The 26,572-nt window shown below is 39.6% G+C and overlaps 1 protein-coding gene across 5 annotated transcripts in view; it reads left to right on the top strand.

The window, feature by feature from the left end:
• Positions 1 to 26,572, top strand: part of npas2 (neuronal PAS domain protein 2) — a 46,438-nt gene that overhangs the window by 14,143 nt on the left and 5,723 nt on the right. Inside the window, exons 1-19 of one of the 5 annotated variants that reach the window (XM_010895419.4) lie at positions 8,122 to 8,431; positions 12,486 to 12,684; positions 12,913 to 12,969; positions 13,336 to 13,490; positions 14,017 to 14,108; positions 14,293 to 14,382; positions 14,791 to 14,911; positions 18,606 to 18,719; positions 19,516 to 19,634; positions 20,458 to 20,540; positions 21,784 to 21,890; positions 22,193 to 22,340; positions 22,629 to 22,713; positions 23,037 to 23,166; positions 24,188 to 24,294; positions 24,416 to 24,502; positions 24,978 to 25,172; positions 25,295 to 25,504; positions 25,872 to 26,065. In XM_010895419.4, coding sequence (XP_010893721.2) covers positions 12,629 to 12,684; positions 12,913 to 12,969; positions 13,336 to 13,490; positions 14,017 to 14,108; positions 14,293 to 14,382; positions 14,791 to 14,911; positions 18,606 to 18,719; positions 19,516 to 19,634; positions 20,458 to 20,540; positions 21,784 to 21,890; positions 22,193 to 22,340; positions 22,629 to 22,713; positions 23,037 to 23,166; positions 24,188 to 24,294; positions 24,416 to 24,502; positions 24,978 to 25,172; positions 25,295 to 25,504; positions 25,872 to 26,065 — 2,150 coding nt within the window. In that variant the 5' untranslated portion in view covers positions 8,122 to 8,431; positions 12,486 to 12,628. Of the gene's footprint in view, positions 1 to 8,121; positions 8,432 to 12,485; positions 12,685 to 12,912; positions 12,970 to 13,335; positions 13,491 to 14,016; positions 14,109 to 14,292; positions 14,383 to 14,790; positions 14,912 to 18,605; positions 18,720 to 19,515; positions 19,635 to 20,457; positions 20,541 to 21,783; positions 21,891 to 22,192; positions 22,341 to 22,628; positions 22,714 to 23,036; positions 23,167 to 24,187; positions 24,295 to 24,415; positions 24,503 to 24,977; positions 25,173 to 25,294; positions 25,505 to 25,871; positions 26,066 to 26,572 lie in introns of those variants that run through there. The other 4 variants (XM_010895422.4, XM_010895421.4, XM_010895418.4 and 1 more) reach the window with 4 other exon arrangements.

Consider the following 26,572-nt stretch of genomic DNA (forward strand, 5'->3'; position numbering starts at 1 on the left):
GATGAATAACCTGACATAGTTCTATGGGACAATTTGATACAATTGCATGTTTTTGTTCATTTATCCAGGTCCTGAAGCAGAAAAACATCCCCAAAACATTACACTGCTACCAACATGCTTGACCATTATTGAGGTTCTAAATGTGTAATGCAGTGTTCATTTTTCACCAGACATAAATAAGCCCATGTCGCTCAAAGTTCCACTCTTGACTCATCTGTTGGTAAAACTTTGTTCCAGAACTCTTGAAGATCATACAGGTGTTTTTTGTCAAACTGAAGACAAGCATTCATGTTTTTCTTAGTGAACAGTGGTTTCCTACATGTTACTCTGCCATGAATCTCATTTTTGTTTCTTTCTGATGGCGGGGACGTGGACACTGACCTTAGCTGAGGTGAGAGTAGCCTACAGATTCAATGATTGTTTTAGGTTCTTTCTCATTTTCTGGATGCTTTTAAGCCTTACTCATGAAATATTTTTGTCAGGATGGCCAATCCTAGAAAGATTCACTACTGTCTCAAACATTCTTCACTTTGGCAGTAAGCCTCTGTCAAAACATATTGAGAAAACGTGTTCAGTGATTTTAATGTTCTTGTACTCGATTTGCCACGTGGCTCTGTTGTTAGAGGATTTTCGATAATTAAAAATTTGGATGATATAATTCTTAGATATGTTTGAAGAAAATAAATACTTAAATGTTAGCATTAATCAGCTTCTTGTGCCATGAGATGTTAGGGATCTTGATGAATGGAAATTCATGATGAATGACAATCAGTAATAAGAACCAATCAGACATTTCAGTCTTTTTTGGTAGAGGCAAATACAGTTTTGTGTAATGCTTGATGTGGAACCTCTGGTGATGGCAGATGGATTGAGCACTGTGTTCAACAAAAACTGCCAGTGGGTAACAGGTAAATCTATCAGATGGATGAATTATTGGTAAACATTCAAATACTCTGAAAAATGAATCAATTCAGTACTAAATAGGACATGAAAAATCCTCTCTGCTCTCAGTTGCTAGTTATAACATTTTACACACTATGGAATGCTTCAAAACATCTCCGGATATGTCTCAATACTCAAAGTTAAGGTTCTGTGTTGTTTGATTTGGAGGCAGTTCAATTGGCACTAGTTCTGGTGTATTAAAACACTTAATACACTAGTTCTGGTGTATTAAATGTGAACAATATAACAAAGATAACATAACATGACCCCCCCCCCCTGTCTACTTCTATATTCATTTTATGTAAATAAGAATTTCATGTTGTTTATTGTGCAGACATTGTAGTTGATGGGAAATCTGCGGAAATCAGTGTTCTTTATAGAGTTTTATTGTAACATTTATGTTTTTTTAAATCAAACAATTAATGTACAGTGGGGAGAACACGTATTTGATACACTGCCAATTTTGCAGGTTTTCCCACTTACAAAGCATGTAGAGTTCTGTAATTTTATCAAAGGTACACGTCAACTGTGAGAGACGGAATCTAAAACAAAAATCCAGAAAATCACATTGTATGATTTTTAAATAATTAATTTGCATTTTATTGCATGACATAAGTATTTGATCACCTACCAACCAGTAAGAATTCCAGCACTCACAAACCTGTTAGTTTTTCATTAAGAAGCCCTCCTGTTCTCCACTCATTACCTGTATTAACCTCACCTGTTTGAACTTGTTACCTGTATAAAAGACACCTTTCCACACACTCAATCAAACAGACTCCAACCTCTCCACAACGGCCAAGACCAGAGAGCTGTGTAAGGACATCAGGGATAAAATTGTAGACCTGCACAAGGCTGGGATGGACTACAAGACAATAGGCAAGCAGCTTGGTGAGAAGGCAACAACTGTTGGTGGAATTATTAGAAAATGGAAGAAGTTCAAGATGATGGTCAATCTCCCTCGGTCTGGGGCTCCATGCAAGATCTCACTTTGTGTGGCATCAGTGATCATGAGGAAGGTGAGGGATCAGCCCAGAACTACACGGCAGGACCTGGTCCATGACCTGAAGAGAGCTGGGACCACAGTCTCAAAGAAAACCATTAGTAACACACTACACCGTCATGGATTAAAATCCTGCAGCACACGCAAGTCCCCCTGCTCAAGCCAGCGCATGTCCAGGCCCGTTTGAAGTTTGCCAATGACCATCTGAATGATCAAGAGGAGGAATGGGAGAAGGTCATGTGGTCTGATGAGACAAAAATCAAGCTTTTTGGTCTAAACTCCACTCGCCGTGTTTGGAGGAAGAAGAAGGATGAGTACAACCCCAAGAACACCATCCCAACCGTGAAGCATGGAGGTGGAAAAATTATTCTTTGGGGATACATTTCTGCAAAGGGGACAGGACGACTGCACCGTATTGAGGGGAGGATGGATGGGGCCATGTATCGCGGGATCTTGGCTAACAACCACCTTCCCTCAGTAAGAGCATTGAAGATGGGTCGTGGCTGGGTCTTCCAGCATGACAACGACCCGAAACACATAGCCAGGGCAACTAAGGAGTGGCTTCATAAGAAACATCTCAAGTTCTTGGTGTGGTCTTGCCAGTCTCCAGATCTGAACCCAATAGAAAATCTTTGGAGGGAGCTGAAAGTCCGTATTGCCCAGCGACAGCCCCAAAACCTGAAGGATCTGGAAAAGGTCTGTATGGAGGAGTGGGCCAAAATCCCTGCTTTTCTGATGTATCAAATACTTATGTCATGCAATAAAATGCAAATGAATTACTTAAAAACCATACAATGTGATTTTCTGGATTTTTGTTTTAGGTTCCGTCACTCTCAGTTGAAGAGTACCTATGATAAAAATTACAGACTTCTACATGCTTTGTAAGCATTTTGCAGGTTATCAAACACTTGTTCTCCCTACTGTATAATGTTATTCTCCCGGTGTTGTGCCAGTGCATGGATGAAGGACTACTGACTACCACAGTATGTGATATCATTTGGTGGCTTATAGCACAATTCATTATTGCAAAGCATTGGCTAATTAACTACGAAATACTTGTGGGCTTCAATTGAAATCGCGTTTGATGTACTTTTTCAAAACAAGCAAGAGAATTACTTAGTACTGCTGGAAATCAGCATGTCCATACAACTACAAGCTGGAGTTGATACATAAATTCTGCATATAATTCACAGCATGGTTGAATTGGCAGAGTTTAGGCTGTCTGTTTGAATGGAGTTCCTTGAATTTTTATCAAACTTTATAAATGGCCTTCTAATTATCTTTGGACCTGTGGTATGTCTCAGTAAATGAAGGGACAGGACTGCATTGACTGATGGAAAAGAGGACTACATGCGTTTCCACCACACAATGTTTCCATGGGAACACGGGGAGAACTGAAATACCACAGCTTCAGAGACATATTAATGATATTCAATGCATCACATGACAACTGTGATGACATCACAGATGCCTGCTAGAGTCTCAAAATGATAGCAATGTTAAAAACAAAAATCTGAGGGACAAGAGCTAGGATGTGGAAACAGTGACTCAAGCTTCAGATGGACCATTTATGAACACTGAATGTCATCCTTTTATCCAATCGCCTGACCTACATAACAAAGAGGAACTAATCTCTACGTAGGCGGATGTTGAATAATGCAGTAAAATGCGGGAGATCTTTATGAATCATATATGCCTCAGACTTGTAGGCTGCTGGCATAGTCACAGTTTTTTCAGTCACCACACTGTCATCCCGGAATCCGTTCACCCTGATAACCATACTGGCAGTAGTTGTAGTTTTAAATAAGTTTTAGGGCAGTTTTTTTTGTGGGTTTACTCTAACCCTATTTCATTGGAAACTATCAGCCATTCATTTTAAAGCAAATTCAAAGGCACTGCCTTGTACACATGAATATGGGACCTTAAATACAGTACCAGTCAAAGGTTTGGACACATCTAATCATTCAAGAGTATTTTTTTACTTTACATTTTTTTCACATTGTAAAATAATAGTGAATACATGAACTATGAACTATGAAGTAGCTACCCTTTGCCTTCATGACAGCTTTGCACACTCTTTACATTTGCTCATCCTGCTTCATCAGGTAGTCTTCTGGAATGCATTTCAATTAATAGGTGTCCCTTGTTAAAAGTGAATTGTGGAATTTCTTTCCTTGATGGGTGTGAATCAAACGGGTTACAAGGTAGGCTAGGTATACAAAAGACCATCTTTATGACCGGCCTGTATTAATCTATATTATGGCAAGAACATCTTAAATAAGCAAAGAGAAGTCCATCATTACTTTAAGACATTAAGGTCAGTCTATCTGGAAAATTTTAGGAATTTTGAAAGTTTCTTCAAGTGTAGCCACAAAAAACATAAAATGCTATTATGAACTGGTTGTCATGAGGACCGCCATAGGAAAAGAAGACCCAAAATTACATCTGCTGTAGAGGATATGTTCATTTGAGTTATCACCCTCAGAAATCAGCAATTTACTATACCACAGATTGCAGCTCAAATGAATGCTTCACAGAGTTCAGGTGACAGACAATGACCCAGTACACACCTCCATGTTGTGTAAGAGCTATATGACCAAGAAGGAGAGTGATTGTGCTGCATCAGATGACCTGCCCTACACAATCACCCAACCTCAACCCAATTGAGATGGTTTGGGATGAGTTGGAGCGCTGAGTGAAGGAAATTCCAGCTAAAAAGTCCTTTGCATATGTGGGAACACTTCAATAGTTTTTTTAAGGAGTCAAGACTGGTTGAGAGTGAATACTTCATGAAGCTGGTTGAGAGAATGGCAAGAGTGTGCAAACCTATCATCAAGGCTAAGGGTGGCTACATTTAAGAATTTAAATATAAATGTGTTAAGATTTTTTTTTTTTACTCTGTTTGGTTACTGGATGATTCCAAATGTGTTTTTTTCATAGTTTTGATGTCTTCAGTATTATTCTACAATGTGGTAGAATAAATAAAAGTAAATAAATACATTAAAATAAACTTAAATGAGTAGGTGTGTCCAAACTTTTATGTTGGACACCAATAATATTTTGTCGAAGGATGTTTTCATGATTGTGTCAAGTATAAAAATTGTATGTAATCTAATGGAGAAGTGTAACTATATTTGGATTCTAAGAGCCAGCAACCAAGACTACTCCTTAGTTTACAATTGTACATTTGGTTTAAAATGAACAATAGAAACCATATTTGTAATATTGTTTTCAGATGAAAAATAAATCCACAGGCTCAGCAAAAAGATGTGAGGGGTAAGAACATGTGAATATATGTTATAAATTAATCATGGGACTTTTTAAAATGATGCCTTTTTAGCAGCTGTAAAATAGACCTTTTTAGAATAGTGGCTACATTATTCCACAGTTACTACATATTCATGTTACATATTCTTGTTTCACATATTCATGAAACTAAAATGACGTTATTTGGAAAACAATTACTGTAGCTCATAATATAAAAGCTCTTGACTGCCAGCTTGCCTCAGATTTTTAATTGTGCTATCATTTTATATTTTTTGTTTGATAAAAAAACAAGTGTCAGAGTTAAATAAAAAACAGGTCACCTTAATTGCAGGCTTGCACATTGTATAATAAATGTGTGTCTTTCCTCATTTCCTCATGTACAATAGACTCATGTGTACATATTTGTTTATCATGAGCTAGGACAACTGTAGCTAATGGCATTAGTTACAGTACAGTTAGAATCAGATGATCAGTAGACCAAGGAGATAAAATACTTTTATTAGAAATGTGTGCCAATTTATTGAAAATAAAAAAAATGAAATATTGATTGTACTTACAGTGGATATAAAAAAGTCTAAACACCCCTGTTATAATGTCAGGTTTTTGTGATGTAAAAGAATGAGACAAAGATAAATAATGTCAGAACTTTTTCCATTTTTAAAGTGACCTATAATGTGAACAATTCAATTGAAAAACAAACTGACTTTTTCGAGGGGGAAAAATGGAAAAACCTTACAATAACCTGGTTGCATAAGTGTGCACACCCTATTATAACTGGGGATGTGGCTGTGTTCACAATTAACCAGTCACATTCAAACTTGTTAAATAGAAGTCGTTACACACCTGCCATCATTTTAAGTGACTCTGATTAATCACAAATAAAGTTAAGCTGTTCTAGTAGGATTTTCTTTACATTTTCTTAGTTGCATCTCAGGGCAAAAGTCATGGTCCGCAGAGAGCTTCCAAACCATCAGAGGGATCTCATTGTTGAAAGCTATCAGTCAGGAGAAGGCTACAAAAGAATTTCCAAAGCATTAGATATACCATGGAACACAGTGAAGACAGTCATCATGAAGTGGAGAAAAGATGGCACCACAGAGACATCCCTCCAATGTTATCATACCTCAGTTAGGCATACAATTACAAGTTTTAAAGGGAGATGACATGGGTTATAAATTGACACATAGAGTACATGACATAGTTTACAATTTTCATGGAATGTTTTTGGCTCAACAGTGCAAAAACCAGTGGTCAATCCTCATATATTGCATCTTTAAAAGTGGACCAAAAATTGCAAGTAATACAGAGAGTGTTTATTAAACCCCTAACCACTCTGTTGAAGTCACCCTCAGAGTTTCGTCAGCAACATGTTACCATGGAATGAACTCCTAGCACACTGGTGTATGTGGCGTTTTAGGACCCACCGACTGACTGCCAGACCAGTACCAGAATGTCTTTAATAATTAGCAGATGATTAGCCTATAGTGGTCAACATCAGAACCTGTCGTTATTAATAATACTTATTACAGTTTTTGATATCATTATTTAGAATGTGAATTTGACTTGTAAATACAGAATAGCAACTAGTAACAATTGGAATAATTGCTGGTATCTAAAGTACTATTATTTAGTAAATGTTTACTGAAACTGAAAAAGTTACCAGTAGGTTTCAGGAAATGTTAAAACAGCTTCTTTACTATCACTGAGAGAAATATTCACACCATGGGGAGATTCTGAATGTGCATACTAAGGGACATCTTTTTCTTTCTGCATCGGTTTGACTTACTGTCTTTGAAAGACAGTCCATCTCTTATTGTAAATGTGTGGCACAATATTTCTTAAGGTTTCCAGTTTGAGTTTGTAGATACTGTAGGTCTTGGAGCTCATGTTTGAATTAACACCTTCCACCGCTGATTCAGATAGACACACCTTATGGATTTATAAGTTACTAATTAATTAACAAGTTGAAAGTCAAAACGTGCTCTGTGTGTGTCATGATGTTCAGTTCCTCAAATAAACAAAGTAATAAGGTTTTATTGCAGCCAGATAAATAGTTCTGGCTCTTATGGCTTCTTGAGGATACAGATATGTGATAACAGATAAAAGGCAGTGGGCTTATGGGGACAGACTTAAAAGGATGTGATACAGTGCTTAAATTGGACTTGGCATGAATCCATCTATCTGTAATGTTATTAAAGACAAATCACAGGAACGTGACTACTTATAATATGTGTCTATAATAAATAACGTTTTCAAATTGTGTGTGTGGTTGTGTTTATTTTATAACACTATTGTTTTGTTACTTTGGTACATCCTTATTTCATATTCCAAATTGTTTTTGGGAAGATGCAGCATTTGTGCAGTACAATGTTTTACTGACTACCTACCGGGTGGGTTTAAATTATGATTATATCCAAATAATCAACTCTGATTGGACAGAAACACTTGGTAAATTGAATGAACATAATTTGCAACGCTTACCCTTTATAGAGCAACGGCATAGATATCTAGTGACTATGAGTTTATAACATAGCATTAGGCTCTACATGTCTGGGCAAGATATTTTCATATAATAGTGACAGATCTTATAGAAATAATGTACTTTGGTATTACATATTGACCTTTGAGGTTACAATGCTGTAGGTCGTAGTACAACAACAACGTTATTACAGCGGCTACAAGCAAGCATGCACCTCACGCACTAACCGGTATTGGCTACAATATTTAAAATCACCTAGAAAGTCAACATTTTAATAATTATAAAGGTTAGCCAGTTCAATAATGTTACATTAATAAATTGCCACTTTCCGATTTACGTTTTTTCTCACTATGTATACACTTAGTGTAGTGTTTCACAGTCGGTTGTTAATTATATCATTATCTATTGAGCTACCGGCTGACCTACTTTCCCCTGTTCAGAGCGCTTCAGTCCTGTTTACAAGGGATAGCCAATGAAAGATGTTCACTACAGGGAAAATAAAATAAATCGCGCATTGAACTGAAACCGATTACTCTCGAAATATTGTGTAGCGTATGTATTGAATAAGGATGTAACTTCAACTGCATTTCGAATAAATCTTTCACAACGTTTGTATGCAAAGTTATGGTCTGTTCGCGATGTGTTTGTTGTAGGATACATGGCTCAGAGTTGCCCAGTGAACTGGGCTATGTTGGAAAAATAGAGCAACCCTATGGATCTTTACACATTTATTTGTCAAGGTATGTGTCTTTAAATTATTTGTGGTTTGTGTGTCACTATGGTTTTGTGATCATTAAAACGTACAGGCAATACATTTAGGATTGAGTACTGTTTCCAAAATGAAAATGTAAATATAGGGTAACTGGTATGAAATGTTAATGAATACTATGTTATTCCCCTGAGACAGTTCTGTTTCCGGGGGGGATTTAGAAGTATGGTTCTTGCAATCTTATAAATGTTCGTTATTTAGAGGTGATGCAATTTTAAAACAATATTTATTTTTATTAAAACATGCATTTCGGGACTTGCATGTGATTGGTTGAGGTTACTGATTGGTTAGCAAATTATTTTAATTGAATCAAGGGAATCTTGACATTGTTAGTTTTTTTGGAAACATACACCTTGTACTGTACAGCCAGCTCTATATCATGTTTCAAGGTGTAGTCAGTGCCTTGAAAGCTGAGTCTCTATTCTCTAATATACTTTTCCCTGTTCTTTACAAGTATGTATACTTTATGAAAATGATACACATCCAGATGGCCAATTTTTATCGGTTTTACATTGGTTTTCACTTAATATAATATTTTCATCTTTGACTTGACATTTCCATAGTGACTTCTTCCACTGTCAGCAGCCTGAGGAGATGGGTAGCTAAGCAGACCTAGTTTATGAAACCGTATTTATTATTTTAATGTATTTTCCCCTGTTTAATGCTGGGATATGATGCAATTATTTAAACCCCTCATTTTCTTAGAGTGCTAATGGTGGTATACTCCCTGGTGTTGTTTTACATTTTTACCATACAGTCAATGGGATGGTTAGCTGCCTAGTTTAATCATAGAGAAGCACAAGTTCAGGAGTAAGACTCTTCACAGATTGATTGGCCTTATTTGTTTATGTATAACAAAAAAATCATTTTTCAGTGGGCTAATTCCACCATTGTGATGCAAGGGCAGATAATAATTTTTATGCTTGTTCGCCTGTTTGGGTATGACAGCCTAGAGGAGACCACATGTGATAGAAAGAAGAGTTTGAGTAGGGATTTAGGGTTTGAGCATTGCCTGAAGTTAGGAAGGGGCAGTTCCCCATCCAAACAGAAACGGAATCCACTAGAGCATTGGATCTGGTAGCACCCTTTTTTTATAGGAAAGAGTTTTGGCAAATTAATTATTTGTTGTGCATACTCTGCAATGACCAACCCATGACAACCCCTAACATCCTGTCCTGATCGGTCCTGGGTTAGGGTATATCAACCCTGAAGTTAAATCCAGATTTTTTATTTTTTTTTTCAATCAGAAATCCTGCACAGATACTGGTAAGTTTAACATGACTGTCCTCCCAATCCCAAGTATAGCTTGCAGCTGAGAAGTTCCTCAATAAATGAGTCTTAATTGACCAGATCTGTTTTGTCACCTGTGCCCCCTTTAACACTCATTACTGTGACTTTTATTCCCTGGTTAACTGGCCCTTGTCAGGCTGGTTTATTTGTTGGCCTTTGGAGTGTATTATGACAACCTCTTGTTTTGGAGGAATTTTATAATGATTCCATTTACATTTTATTGGATTTCCATGTTCCTCTACTGAACATCTTTAGGTGAAGAGTGCTATGTGAAATGTAATATCCATGTTTGCCACTTATCAGGCCATTTCTGTATGAGTTACTGAACGTATGGTATACCTTATAATTAGACAGACATAATTCATACATTGGTCAAAATATTTCATGCCCACTGACATCTGTTCATTTAATTGCAGTAAAGGAAGAAGCAGTCTTAGGCAGTGAAAATGAAAAAAAATTCTGTTTGAGAAAAATGGTGAAGAAGCTAATCCCTGTTAGCTAGCTTTTGTCAGTGGGGGACAACATGGGTGATGCAGTTAACATGTGCATGAACGTCGTCCTGTAACTACTTGATAATGAAGAACAGAATTGAATAGCTTAGTATTGAACAGCATCGTATATAAACTAGCTACCTTGGGGAAGGGAATGTGAGTTTTATCCCTTCCTTCTAGCCACGACTGAAGTACTGTAGTCTGCTTTTCCAGCAATGACTGGTGTGCAACTGCCCTGGAATCATTACATACGTACCTATGAAACAGTATGACAAATGCATTATGAATGATCGTTTAATCCCTATGTGTAAAAAAAGTATGTACACGTAAACAATTATGTAAAGATAATTCATATTCAAGTGCTTATTGGTCAAAAGGCTTATTCAAAACGTTAAATTGTGTTATTGACCATGTTAATTTGAGACGCAAAGACCCAAACACCGTTCCATACTGGTGGATTATATCTCTGCATTTCAAAGGCCTCGGAACAAGAACGCATTTGTGGTGAATAACCTGCCACCACGGACAAATCATCCAATACGGCTGCATTTTCCTTTTGGCTTGTTTGCTTGGTTTACTGTATGTAGCTGCTGATACATATAGCTAGTTTACCCTTAGCTAATCTTTGTTGCCCCTGGTCAGATTAAACATGAGGTCAAGTTTGTGTGCTAGCACAAAAACCAAACTGCACCCAGTTGTGGCTCCTGGACCAGGTTTGGGAAACAGTGTTATGGTGTCTGACCTTGCTTAGGGCCAACCTGCCATTATTGCAAATCTATGGTGCTATGCCTTCTGCTCTCTTTTTACAAACATTCCAAATGAAAACCAAACTATTTGGATATATATTTAAGCAACAAGACACAAGGGGGTGTGGTAGGGTAGTTTGGGGTAAGACACCCCCCATTAGATCAATGTCTATTTACTGACGCAATAAAGAAACGTTTAGTGATTTATTTATTTTTGTATGATGAAGATGACTATGCTTAGGGTAACATATTATAAAGTAAAATAAATGGCTACAGTTGACAGATTAATTAGGATTTAATCAAATAAATTTTTTAGGAAAGGCAATTTTTTCCAGCTACTGACGTAAGATGCCTCCCCATGGGGTTAGTTGCATCAACTATTTAATGTTAACACCTTATTAAGTCCCTATAGACTATCATTAACACATTACTATCTACTACCCATAACCTTCATTCTAAACATAGCCTTTAAAATAAATTTAGCAACAGTTTGTTGATTGTATGACTATCTGTAAAGACTGTATCTGTAAAGCATGCATTCACAAATTGACATCATGACTCTCAAAATAAAGTATAACACAGTTCCTTTTTGTTTTGTTTGTGTGTTCTGTAAGACATCAAAGTTGTTATTTTGCATGCAAATGTGATTTCCATAATACTGGAACTGCCCACTTGTCAACCACATTCCTCACATTAGACCACATGGTCAGTGGCTCCTCCTTGGATATAATGGATTTATTAGCTGTCTGGTTGTGAAAACAACATTTGGTAATTATTAGCCAGCTTCAGACAAACTGCTGTTCCCCAAAATATTTTTGTTTTTGATAGCCGTTCCTTTGTAACGGATTAAAATAGGGAACTCTCACTTTCTTTGTTGTGATGGATTAGCAAAGCTGCTCTCTCTGCCTCTTTGACTCTCTGACTTTTCTAGGTCACTAGATCTCTCAAACATAATGCAGCATCCTGCATGTTCAACAGGACTTTCCTGGTTGTCATTGCTAGCACATTATTCTTTAGTATATGCTGATCACTGGAAAATCAGCGCTCTTATATCACACATGAATAATTGTTTCTTCTGGTAATGAGTTCACTCACTGAGATTTTATTTACTTAGATATGCATGAGGTCTGGATGAAAAGATTATAGCAGTAATAATAATGATTGTTTTTAATTGTATTTTACTATTAAGATTTACACTATTATATGAATTGTTGCTGTTTAATTTTCACAATCACTGTTTTAGCTAAGAGAAAATCACTATTCTAGAAAAGGTTTAATAAGATACACCTGTTTAGAATAGAACTGGAAATAGGATCTTCTTGGGGACATGCTTGTTGCTGTTTGTAATACAATTATGAACACTTGAACGAATCTGCAGTTTAATCGAATGAAAGGTATAATGGGTTCTATGATGAATACACCCAGAGGTTTACCTTCGGCGTAAGTGTTGTACATTTCTCCACTTTACTCAAACCCACATTGATATCGTCCTCCGCAGGTTTCTGTTTCTGTGGCAGGCTCAAAGACGAAGAGGTAAGCAGCAGCAGGTGATCACTAGCTTCTTCCAGGAGGTTTCAGCAGAGTGTCGCGGATGGGTTACATCAGACGTCAGATAGGGCCTGGCTGGGAGAGGGAGTGAGTATGGACAACCTTTCTGACTTTGGATCTCTATGTCCATCCAGCCGGAGGGAATGGGAGTAAGTATTTATGTAGCTTTCTTCTCTTTGTGAATTATATGTGAGTGTAGTATACACATTGTGTTTGTATATTGAAATATTCTGGAGTCATCCTAGATTTTAAGAATATATACAGGGCCTTGGTTGAGTACAGTTCTCTGTGAAAGCCCTAGAAAGAATCTGGGCAAAGGTCTGTTTGTAGGAATACAGTCTACATTAAAACTAGAACACGTCCTCCTCTCCCTCTAGCACAAGCAGCTGTGTGGATGATTTGATGGATGAAGAGGAGAAAGACAGGGCAAAAAGGTATTGTGTGTGTGTGTGTGTGTGTGTATGTGTATATGTGTATATGAGGATGAGAGATGAGAGATTTCTTTGACACAGTCCTACTTTGGCATCACATTGTAGAAGGTGTGTACATTGCAGATTTGGAGATTTCAAATGTTATGGTCTAGAGAAGGTCATTTCTTATCTCAACAACTTCAGCACATAGACAAGTGTTTTGAAAGGACACTGTACCTATGCCACTAAGAAAACTATGGTGGAAGAAGACCTCCAGCTCAAATGCACCCATTTCTGAATAGTTCATTAAGGCTGTATATATGCTAGATGTTTCAAAGTGTATGTTTTCATAAATTTAATCCTGTACATATATCATCTTCTCTATTAAAGGGCGTCTCGTAACAAATCGGAAAAGAAAAGAAGAGACCAATTCAATGTGCTCATCAAGGAGCTATGTACCATGCTGCAGGGCCAAGGCCATCCACGCAAGATGGACAAGTCCACTATACTCCAGAGAACGATCAACTTCCTGCAGAAACAGAAAGGTAGGAAGTGTGAGGCAGTTGTCTGAGTTGTTGGTCTCTTGCTGACCTGTCGTGTGTGTGAGCATGCAGCTTGGGCCTTTTTCCTAGCATGCACAACATCTCTGCTCCTAGAAGGGGTTGGAGGAGAAACGTAGAATCAGGAGTGTGTCGGACAATAGCTGTCTGTTACTTGTTGGATGGGACAGAGTGAAACGTTTACAAGTAGCCCATCTTCCTACCAAGCTTGACCCAGACAAACCTTGACTCACTCTCCTTTTAGATTCAATGTAACAACTGTCAATGTTTATGAGGTGGCCTTTAAGCAGAAACATTCCGGATCTGGGATATTTTGTAACTTCTCTTCCTCTGTTGTTATGTGTCTCCTATGTTTTCAGAGACCGCTTTACCACTGGGGTCTATTCAGAGGTATTAATCAGGATCCTTCCACTACTAGCTTATTTGGCAGTAATGGCACCCTGGATGTGAATGTTTAGTGCTAACATATCTATCTCACCCCTTTTTCTGCTGTCTCTCTTCTCTGTTTCAGAAATCACATCACAGACAGAGTCATGTGAGAACCGGCAAGACTGGAAGCCTTCGTTCCTCAGTAATGAGGAGTTTACCCAGTTGATGCTGGAGGTAAAGATCAGCTGAGCACCACTGACATCTGATATGCAGTGATGTCAAAGGAAGTCATTAGCTAGAACTGGTGGAAATGTTGAAATATTATGACCTTTGTTTATGAACGAAGTACTGAAACAAATGTAAGATACAACCATTTTATTAGCTGACAGAGAAATAATGACTTTGTTTCCTCACTCAGGCTTTAGATGGTTTCCTCATTGCAATAACAACGGATGGAAACATTATATATGTGTCCGACAGTGTGTCTTCACTAACTGGTCATTTACCGGTAAGTGAAAGACAGGCTGATCTTAACCGCATCCCCTGTGGTTATGATAAAAAGGTTTGATTACATTCTTGGATATTCATATTGTATATGAAAAAGACACACATGGGGGCTGCAGAGAGGCATGGCCATAAATGTAAAATTAGAAGGGATGAAAAACCGACAGTGAACAAGGATTTGGTATTATTAACAGCTTGAAACCACCATGTGTCTGATTGTATCATGTGGGACATTTTAGCCTTCCATTTTTGATCTGACCCTTCAAATCAATATAACACATTATGACTGAATTTAATTAGGACACTGCCACTAAATTATATAGTTCTTACTATACCTTATTATAGCGTGACATATAAAAGGACAAGAAGGACAATAGACACTAAAACCCCCACATATTTACTTTTGAATCAGTCAGATATGGTGGACCAAAACATCTTGAACTTCCTCCCTGAGTGCGAGCATGGGGAGGTCTATAAGCTGCTGTCATCCCACATAATGATGTCTGACCCTGTCTCAGCCAACTTCCTGGAGAGTAAGTATGGATTCATTCCTCCTATTCCCTCCCCACATTTTGGAAACATACGTGAGTTTAGTGGACCTTGTGTCTGAGGCTCATACCAAATGTGCCCCAACAATCGTACCTCTTTCAGTCACTGAGAATTCTTGTTGTAGCCAGAGTAGGAACTGCTGATGGTAGCTGAGTGTAGGATCCAAAGCAAGGAAGAGTTATCGGTCCATGTTCACCAGTTACTACATATTTATGGTAAAAAGTTGTATGAGTCTTAATTGATCTAACAGAATATTTGAAATGCTTAGGTTGTTGTGTTCTGATGTATTGTGCTTGAGACATCCTGGCAGCTCTGAGAAAAAAGGCACTTGATTTTGGTGCTGTCCCTGTTGAAATTCAAGACTATGTATATCAATGGGCCTAGCAAAGCACTCCATTGAATTCAGAATGTTGACATCAGCACCCCTCAAAGAATACTGACAAAAGCATTCAAATAACGAGCTGTTTCCACCAATCTAAAGAAAGGATTAGTCAGGAGCTTGATGCTTGTCTCTAGAATATGATTGTGTTTTAGTAGATTCTCGTGAAGTCCCAAGCAAAATGGGGTTAACAAATATCTCATCATTATATTCCATTTCTCTAAAGGTAGTCAAAGTAATGGGCAGCTGGGCATGCCTCCAATTGTTTGTACATGACCCTAATTAAGATGGAACAACACTTGTGTAGAAGTACTTTCGTTCATTGTATCCCTCATTTTCTTTATTTTGACAGATAGGTATTTTACAAAAGTGTTGTTTGATGAGGTCTTAAATGTTTCTGTCTGTTTCTGAGTGTTTTGGACTTGTGGTGATGTGAAACTCAGCTGTGATGTATAATTAGAGAGTCCATTAGCTTTTACATACATTTTATGGGTGACTTTTAACAAGGCAGTTATCATCACTGTGTTGTAGAAGAACAGTTATTCATAAGCATGTATGCCAGCCTATTCCATTCTGTAGCTATACTGTTTGTCTCAGTGCACTACACCAACCAACATGGCTGGGGTGACCTTTTCTATCTTTTGATGTCCAATTTTGTATTTATTTTATGAGTGATATCCCCATCAATTATACATCGTGTCATGCCGTGGCTGAGGAGTCACATGCCAAACACAACACTGTTGACGCTGTTCAGTCTCTCCTTTTTTCTTACATGCAATTCTATAGTACAGTATTTACATAACTATTGCCACTGGGATAGTGTTAGAAGTTCACACTGTGATGTAATGTACCTCAGACCACCTCTGCTTTGTAGCCCTGAAGCTGAACTGACCTTAAATATAGAGCAGGTTGCTATGTTTGGCTTTGGCAGTTTATTGGATTGCTGGATAGTGTGGTCCCATGATTAGTCCTTTGGCTAATAATAGTAGCTAGCCAAGCAGCCTGGTTAGGAGTTTTAATCACTGTTATGGTAGCTTCAGTAATCCACAGCAGTGCTGCCTGTATCTAGGGCTCCAGACACTGACCTTAATCCCATGTTACAACTGTTCTTCTGAGAATGGGACTGATGTGGAATCATCTAGGTCAGTTTTACTCAAACTTTCTTTTGCAGAGACCCAATTTTTTTCTCCAGATTACTATTTACCCATTAACTTAATTCAAAGCAGCTAACATAGTTTATGAAAAAAAACACTCCCAAGACAATTATTATTTTCTCCAGACAAATTTGATTTTCTTTATGGGAAGATGGTTGTCATTGAATAAAGCACCACATTTCATTTCAGGGCAGTCATTTGCTGTTACTCTTAAAGCAGCATAAGCAGACGTGGCTATCTATTGAAGTCTATTATGACTGTGAAAATATATCTTTGAATAAAAATATTTGTTCTGGTCGATCTTTGTATTTTGTGTGACAATAACTTTGTGTGAAGAGTATTTCAAACATTATCAGTGCATTGTTTGTGTGAGTGTGTTAATGGCACAGTGGCATACACCCCCCCCACCCCCCACCCCACTGGACTCATTTTGCTGCTGCCAAGTAAAGCCTCAGCTCTAGGAACAACCCTCCTGAGCATTCCCCTGACAACTGAGACAAACTATGTTGAGTTGATTGCCTTTCACTGGGAGCTGTGTGCTGGTGAGAGAAAAGCCATAGTCAGCAAAATAATTATTGTATAATTATTTTCCCTGAGATTTACTGGCTCTGACTGTGTTTTATACATTCCTCAAAGTTTTATCTACTTGAATGCCAAAGGTATTCAGACCGCTGACCAATTCTCTCATAAAACTGAATTACAAATGATACATTGACATTTCTTTCTGTTTGATATTTTATTTTAAAACACTGAAACTCAAAATCATTTATTTTAAGGTGACAGTTTAAAGTATTTGTGAAATATGTTTCTTGCATAAGTGTTCAACGCCAAGGGCTGTGGAAATTCCCAGCTTGACATTGCCCTAACATGGACAGAATAACCCTACCATTGGCCACTCCCTGTGCCCTAACATGGACAGAATAACCCTACCATTGGCCACTCCCTGTGCCCTAACATGGACAGAATAACCCTACCATTGGCCACTCCCTGTGCCCTAACATGGACAGAATAACCCTACCATTGGCCACTCCCTGTGCCCTAACATGGACAGAATAACCCTACCATTGGCCACTCCCTGTGCCTTAACATGGACAGAATAACCCTACCATTGGCCACACCCTGTGCCCTAACATGGACAGAATAACCCTACCATTGGCCACTCCCTGTGCCCTAACATGGACAGAATAACCCTACCATTGGCCACTCCCTGTGCCTTAACATGGACAGAATAACCCTACCATTGGCCACTCCCTGTGCCTTAACATGGACAGAATAACCCTACCATTGGCCACTCCCTGTGCCTTACCATGGACAGAATAACCCTACCATTGGCCACACCCTGTGCCCTAACATAGACAGAATACCCCTACCATTGGCCACACCCTGTGCCCTAACATAGACAGAATACCCCTACCAATTGCCACTCCCTGTGAACCATAAAATTTGTCAGGCTGTGAGTCTGAAGAAAAAATAAGATTATCAAGTAAAAGAAATGCATAGATAAGGGAAAGGGTAAACAACTGTCTGAATATCCCAGTGAGCACAGTATATCTGGAACATCACACCACCCAGGCAATAACAAGAAAAGTCTGACCCTCAAAACTCAACACTCAAACAACGAGACTTGTGAGAGAGGCCAACAATCACTTTGAAGAAGTTAGAAATTGTGTTGTGCACCTAAACAACCTGGAGCAAATCTGTTAAGAACAAAGAGTCAAAATCACTCTGACACTGTTTGCAAAGTTGGGATATTCCGCAAAAAAACGTAAAGCTCTTATGATCAATTAATGTATGTGGGTTGAATAGTCAAGCCAAATATTTAAATGTTTTAATTGTTCTCACAAATAACTCCAATATTACCAATGACATGTTAAAATAATATATTTTCACTCTCAGTGTTTCAGAATAACATCAAATAAAGTGACATTTCAATCTACCATTTGCATACATTAACATGAGACAATTGATCAGTGGTCTGAAAACCTTTGCAAGACACTATATATAACAACGAAGATCCAATAGATCATGTGTAAATACACTGTAAACAGGTTATTCACTTTCCCTGTAAATCTCAATCATTTATTTTTCTTTATTACAATAAATAAGTAATTGCTAAAGATAACTTTTATCTTCTCTTTTTTCCAGATGAGACACGTATTGAGTTCTGCTGTCATTTAGCGAGAGGAAACATGAACCCAAAGGAACCTCCTACATATGAGTATGTCAAATTTGTTGGAGATTTCAAGTTTCATAACAATGGTGGGTGTTTTCTTTTTCTGAATCCATTTCAAATGACATTGGGAAGTTCTTTGGAATGTTTTAGTTTCCAAATCTTTTAATAATTTAAAATACTAATGTGTTTACAGATGTTACTTTCACTGCCATAACAATGCTATTTTTACCTATGTCTACTGACTGAGCTACAAACAGATGAACACTTAGCTATCTAATAGTAAGATAAACCTTATTTATTACACTGGACATCAACCTGAGATCACCATCCCTACCGTAAAGCATGGTGGTAGGCAGCATCAAGATCTGCCGATGCTTCTTTGTATCAGGGACTGGAAACATTCATATTCCAGCAGGACAATAACCCCAAACAAACAGCCATAGCTATATTGGAGTGGCTTAAAACAAATAGGTCAAATGTCCTGAAGAGGCTCAGTCAATGCCTAGTTGCTAGATTGAGTCCCAGAGCAAGACACCCTCTGATGTTCTGTTCGTAAGCAAAGGAAGTTAACTAAATGTCCCAGTTGTTGGTGTTCTCTTACCTGGTCAACTTAGCCGGTAAAAAAATGTACCTGGTATATTTTTGGCGGGTGAAAACGGCAGGGTTATTTGGCACTTGTAGAATAACTCAAGTCATAGCCAATATGATATGTTATAACTGATTTGCCATCACCTCTAACCTGGAACCGGTTGATCTTTTCTTCCTGAAAGGATTGTTATTTTAGAACTATGACAAAAATTTGCTATGCTAGATGTGCAGTACATCCATCCTCTGGGGAAGTGTTTAGAGAGACTTTTGTTTTATATTCCTTCTGACTCACAGTGCCTACATCCTTTTGTAACGGGTATGATTTGACATTACCAAGAACCCTGCAGTCGTCGCTGGAAGAGCAGGTCTGCCTTGTTGCCACCGTACGATTAGTCACTCCGCAGTTTTTAAAGGTATCCTCATCTCTCTTTTGTGAAATATTTGTTGATTCCATTTGCGGATAGCCTGTTGTTTTATATTATTATATTTACACTACCATTCAAAAGCTTGGGGTCACTTACAAATGTCCTTGTTTTTGTCCAATGAAATAACATTAAATTGATCAGAAATACAGTATTGACATTCTTAATGTTGTAAATGACTATTGCATACCTGCCAATACTCCCGGGTTTCTCCCAGTTTTTAGCCCTCTCTCCCAGACCCTTCACGGTTTATTTCTCCAGGGAAACTCCCGTAATTTGCATGGCCCAAACTCCTTTATAAATAATCTGACCAATATGTTTTTTTAATTTTTTTATGTTGACTAGTTGCCAGATCTTGTATGAAAAGCATACTATTCACACAATCCACACACCATACAATTTTCAACAAGTTTGTCACCTCAACCTGGCAACCTATAACCCAGTTGCGCAGTTGATCTCTGCGCAAGCTTGGCGGAAAGTTCAGACCCGAAAGCGAGCGATAATAATGGCAGGTGAAGGCAGTGTTCCCGCAAAGAAATCAAAATATAGCTGTAAATTTCCACAGTGTTGGACACAACAATTTACATGCATCTTACCGAGTCATATCAACAACCAACACGCTTTTTGTAAGGTTTGTCGCATTGATTTTAATGTATCGCATGGCGGTAAAAATGACATTACCCAGCACATTAAAACACAGCGGCACCATTATGCAGAAGAGGCACACACATATAAAAAATATAAATAAATGAAGTTGTTATCATTGATATTGCAATGTAAATAATACTTACCTTGCCTTTATTTTCATTCCTAGGACTTGTGTAATATTGAAGATCCATGCGATGAATTCACATCTAGACACAGCCTTGAATGGAAGTTCCTGTTCTTAGACCACAGGTAAGAAGATCTGAGAGACACATTTTGCGCCATCTGTTATCACTCTTTAGCTGATTTTTCACAGCCTGATGGAAAGCAACACTATCATCAATGCCCACCAACTGACTCTGGGTTGCACATCTGTAGCACCACAGTGACCCATAGATTTAAGAGGACAGCTGCTGTGCTCACTTGGCATACATGTGATACTGATGTTTGTAAACAGTTATTAACTGGTGTGACACACTGATCCACTGTGTGTCCCGTGGTAATGTAGCACCTGATTGGCTTTGGATGATCAGACTTCTGCTGTTACATGCCATCTGATTGCTTTAAGGTTGTCAGATTTCTGCTGTTACTTGCCATCTGATTGGCTTTTGATGATCAGACTTCTGCTGTTACTTGCCATCTGATTGGTTTAGGGTGGTCAGACTTCTGCTGTTACTTGCCATCTGATTGGTTTAGGGGGGTCAGACCTCTGCTGTTACTTGCCATCTGATTGGTTTAGGGTGGTCAGACTTCTGCTGCTAGAGACGTGACCGGCTGACTGCTTCGCCGGGCTTTCTGACCCATGATGGCCCTGGATGGTCAGGCTGGGCCACAAGGCATGCCACTGGTGTTAAAAGATCAGTTAGAACCAGCCCAGGCTGGTACATACTGTCATAACACCAGAAGCGCAGCATCAAATCCGTAAAGACCTGCTTATCAAACACCTGATGAGCACTGAGGACGGCTACCCTAAGACACTGTTAGATAACTGGCCAAGAAGGTAAAACCAGGCGAGGAAACTGTACGTCCTGTCCTCTGCTGAGCTATAATTAGACATTCACAGTTCCTTACCAAACTGCTGTGCTGGGTCTCCAGAATGGCTGCCTTTATAATGTGACCAGCATGCCATTCTGAATTTGGCGTATGGTGGACTGAACTAAGGATTGATTAATTAAATGCATTATCAAGTGAGCCAAAGTCATGTCATAATCATAGCTGTGATTATAGCACATTGCAGTGTTTATGCATATTTTAAGCATGACCAGCGTCACACTCACCCAGAGGGAGGATACTCTTTCCATGTGTCAAATCTGTATGAATCAGATTTTATTCCCCATGTGCTTGATGCAATACAGACTTTTTTAGGTTTGTTTAATCCTAAACAAAATGGAATTATAATTCACGTTATTTTGTCCAAGCTGAATTACAAAGAAATGTATAGTTATTGTCACATTTTGTTTAATGGTTTAATATCTTTAATATTCTCTCGTTCCAGGGCTTCACCAATCATTGGCTACTTGCCTTTTGAAGTTCTTGGGACTTCTGGCTATGATTACTATCATGTCGATGACTTGGAGCTTATAGCGCAGTGTCATAAGCAATGTAAGCACCTGTCTTCACTACCCCCATCCCCCACTCAAACAAACACCGGATGCAGACAGCATTAAGAAAAATAGGTCATCACACTGTTAGTTACATTTCTATTACCACTCTACCATAAGATGTGTGTAAAAAGCCTGGACCCATGGGGCTGCTTACACCTTGTTACACCTACGCTGATGTTTCAGGACATTGCCATTGTCTCCTACATTGTACAGTGTGAACCAGAGCAGGGTTGTGTATGGGTTTGTGTATCACCCACTGATCTGTTGAAAATATCTTTCTGTATTGTGTTGCCCTCACAGTAATGCAGTTTGGGAAGGGTAAATCCTGCTACTATCGGTTTCTGACCAAGGGCCAGCAGTGGATCTGGCTTCAGACACATTACTACATTACTTACCACCAGTGGAACTCCAAGCCAGAGTTCATAGTGTGCACCCATATAGTTGTCAGGTAAAATACATTCCTGTATTTCTCATGTTTGGTACCGTATACTCTGATGCCCCCTGAAGGTGAAACATTTTAGCCTCCCCGTTGTTCACGAGTATCAGCCTAGTGCAGAGATATTTAACCTGATCTATTACTCTAGTGATCTTGTAATATCTTGTTGATAAAAGGTGTGCTGTCTCTCTTAGCTGGGTGCTCTATATGGCAAGGCCTTCAAATGAAAACAATTTCAGCCACATTGAAGCATAGATTTGATGTTTGATCTTTCTACTGCACTCTTTCACTGACTTGTAGTTACGCAGAGGTGCGAGCAGAGAGGAGGAGAGAGTTTGGCTTGGAGGAGACGTCACCTGAGTTGGCAACTTCATCCTCCATTAAGGTATAAAGACTTTTAGATCAAAACACTGACCAATACAACCTTTTACAATAACACCCAATAACGTTTTATTATGGATGGCCATTTCACTGAATCTAGTTCCCATCGCAGACATCCTGTACAATCTCAGAATTCTGAGTGGGTAAAAGCAGATATGAGGCAGATAGATCAGTGGTTAGAGCATATGAGCAGTAACCGAAATGTTCGTAGATCAAATCCAGCATGGTAACAGATCTGTCGTTGATTTCTTGAGGAAGGCCCAGATAAAGTGTCCCAGATAGAGTTTTTTCCGGTGTCACTATCTGATTCTATATTATGTGTTGCAGACTCCGGATGTGTACCTGGACATCTGCCCCAGTCTGGATCCTCCCGCAGGGGACCAGATTAGCAGGGCATGCTCAGTGTCCTCCCAAAGCTCCCGGAAATCCTCCCACACGGCCCTGTCTGACTCAGCGTGTGAGTGGCCCTGCTGCTGTCCTTCACGCTGCTAACCCAAATACTGTCATACCTGCTCAGAACCCAGTACCACACTACACCTCATCACCCCAAATCCACATGGAACCCAGTACCACACTACAACACCGTCACCCCAAATCCACATGGAACCCTGTACCACACTACACCTCATCACCCCAAATCCACATGGAACCCTGTACCACACTACACCACATCACCCCAAATCCACATGGAACCCAGTACCACACTACACCACCATCACCCCAAATCCACATAGAACCCTGTACCACACTACACTACATCACCCCAAATCCACATGGAACCCAGTACCACACTACACCTCATCACCCCAAATCCACATGGAACCCTGTACCACACTACACCACATCACCCCAAATCCACATGGAACCCTGTACCACACTACACCACATCACCTCAAATCCACATGGAACCCTGTACCACACTACACCACATCACCCCAAATCCACATGAAACCCTGTACCACACTACACCACATCACCCCAAATCCACATGAAACCCTGTACCACACTACACCACATCACCCCAAATCCACATGGAACCCAGTACCACACTACACCTCATCACCCCAAATCCACATGGAACCCTGTACCACACTACACCACATCACCCCAAATCCACATGGAACCCTGTACCACACTACACCTCATCACCCCAAATCCACATGGAACCCCTTTACCACACTACACCTCATCACCCCAAATCCACATGGAACCCTGTACCACACTACACCTCATCACCCCAAATCCACATGGAACCCTGTACCACACTACACCACATCACCCCAAATCCACATGGAACCCTGTACCACACTACACCACATCACCCCAAATCCACATGGAACCCTGTACCACACTACACCACATCACCCCAAATCCACATGGAACCCTGTACCACACTACACCTCATCACCCCAAATCCACATGGAACCACATACTTGCTGTATACTATTTTCAATTTAGTTTCGGATAATTTTTTCCAGCAGCCAACTCTTCTATGCGCTACACAGAAGCTTGCACGCCCTCACAGCAGTCTGCATCCATCACTGGGATGGAGAACAGTTCTGCCAGACTCGCACCTACTAAAAAGGTTAGTTCATGAGCCTGCCGGTGGAAAAACCAATAGATGTAGTAGAATATTATTGTTTGCAGTAGCGTCCTGGAATCCTCCTTAAATCCCCTGTCTGTTTATGTTGTCCTTTTCCTTGTAGACTTTGATACAGAAGCGAAACTCTTTTGATCTTGTTCCCCAATTGAGTCTCCCCCTTTCTCCTACCTGCAGCCAGCACTCCTCAATGGTTGGTGTTTTGTCTTCCTGTCTCCTGTGTGTGTGTTTGACTAGTGGTCTCCTGGTATTTGCGGTTATCTTCCTTGCTCATTTGTGTGTCCATCTGAAATATAAATCCAACTTTATTTATACAGCACATTACTTACATTAAAATCCATCCCAACCTGCCACCCACCACACATTCAGGATGATCATAATGTAAATCTGAATGCAATACTACTATTCTCAAGTATCTTGAATTTATCTCAATGATCACTTCAACTCATCTTAAACGGGGCCCAGTAAAAGGGTCTCCTATGTCTGCATGTCCTAATTAACCAGGAATCATTTTGAAGGTGATTTTTCTGGTACTTGAGTGCTGCATTTCCTAACTACAGAAGAGCCCTTGTGGCTCATAACAGTCTAAAGACTTTGGCCTGAGCATGGCCTATGCGTGGTACTGAGGTGTGAAACGCCTGATGAATTCTCACTGTGCATTCTTCCAGTCACAACAACAACAACAACAACAGCCACAGCAGTCCATGTACCAGGAGCCACAGCCCCCTGCTCCTCATATGGGTGTCATGCACCAGCTGAAGGAACAGCTGGAGGAAAGGACACGCATCCTGCAGATGGACATCAAGACTCAGCAGCAGGAGCTGCATGACATCAAGGAGAAGCTGCAACTGGCTAACCTCCAGGTAACCCGGCTTAGCGCTAGTTAGATGCCTGTCTAAAACAATCCCTAAACCTAAGCCCATGGTCATACAGTGGATACTGTAGCTCATCTCTCCATTGTTTGCAAATCTGTATGTGTGTGCAGATGTTGTTACAGCAGCCCATCCACAGTGATTTTAGCCAGGTCCTACGGCAGCCACAGCTCCAGCAGCAGGGTCCAGGGAGGCCGGCCCAGCAGCAGGCCCAGTCTGGGGTGATCAGGCAAGCCTCGAACCACTCCAAACAGCCTCTCCATGGAGGCCGCGGCTCGTCCCCTCACTCTGTCCTCAGAGAGCACAGCAAACCCTCCCCTCAGGTACCACAACAGTCACTCTGTTCCCAATAGCTTTCAGCATTTATTGTAGCTGGGTGAACTTACAGGTTTGAGGAGTTAGCAGGGTAGTGTGAAGTCACAGGTTTGAGGAGTTAGCAGGGTAGTGTGAAGTCACAGGTTTGAGGAGTTAGCAGGGTAGTGTGAAGTCACAGGTTTGAGGAGTTTGCAGGGTAGTGTGAACTCACAGGTTTGAGGAGTTAGCAGGGTAGTGTGAACTCACAGCTTTGAGGAGTTAGCAGGGTAGTGTGAACTCACAGGTTTAAGGAGTTAGCAGGGTAGTGTGAACTCACAGGTTTGATGAGTTAGCAGGGAAGTGTGAACTCTGGTTTCAGTGTTCTTGTTGTTTTAGGTACAGCAGAGGTTGGTAAGGAGCGCAGGTGGGCAGATACAGACTGTCAGTTTCCCTGTGCAGACCCAAACCAGCCTGAACACGCCCTTCTACAGCAACCCCATGATGTTCTCTCAGCAGACGAATGCACAGCCCCTGCAAGATACAAACCAAAGACACACAGATACTGAGTTCAGCCAAGAGGGACAAATACGGTGAGAACTACAGACGTTGAACCACTAAGTCTGATTTCTTGTTGCAGAATTTTTTAGGAACATGTTGTCCAAAGTCTGGCGCTCATGTTCTGGGTCACTCAGGTTTTCTTAAAGTCTGAACTGAAGTCACTTGTAACCAAGTGCATTTTGGGAAACAATGATATGGTAATCTGTTTATTATTCAATATTTACATTATAAATAGTTACATAATATAGCTTTTTAATTAAATAACATGCTTAATATTGGCTTAATGTTACCTTAAAGAGAAAGTAACTTTGCTTGGTCTCAGCCAATACTCTGGATTTTGGCAACAAGACATTTTATCAACTTCCCCAGAGTAATATAACATTGGGAATATAATTGATGTCTTTGTGTGTTGACTTCAAAATATGTTGTTAACTAGTGCCATCACATATGCTACTGTTAGTGTAGAGACTGGATAGATGGATAGATGGTGTCCAAAATATTAATACAATCCTATTTTTCCCCTTTTAGTTAGCCGGAAA

This window comes from Esox lucius, chromosome 7, assembly GCF_011004845.1.
Source record: "Esox lucius isolate fEsoLuc1 chromosome 7, fEsoLuc1.pri, whole genome shotgun sequence".
In the NCBI taxonomy this organism is placed as follows: domain Eukaryota; kingdom Metazoa; phylum Chordata; class Actinopteri; order Esociformes; family Esocidae; genus Esox; species Esox lucius.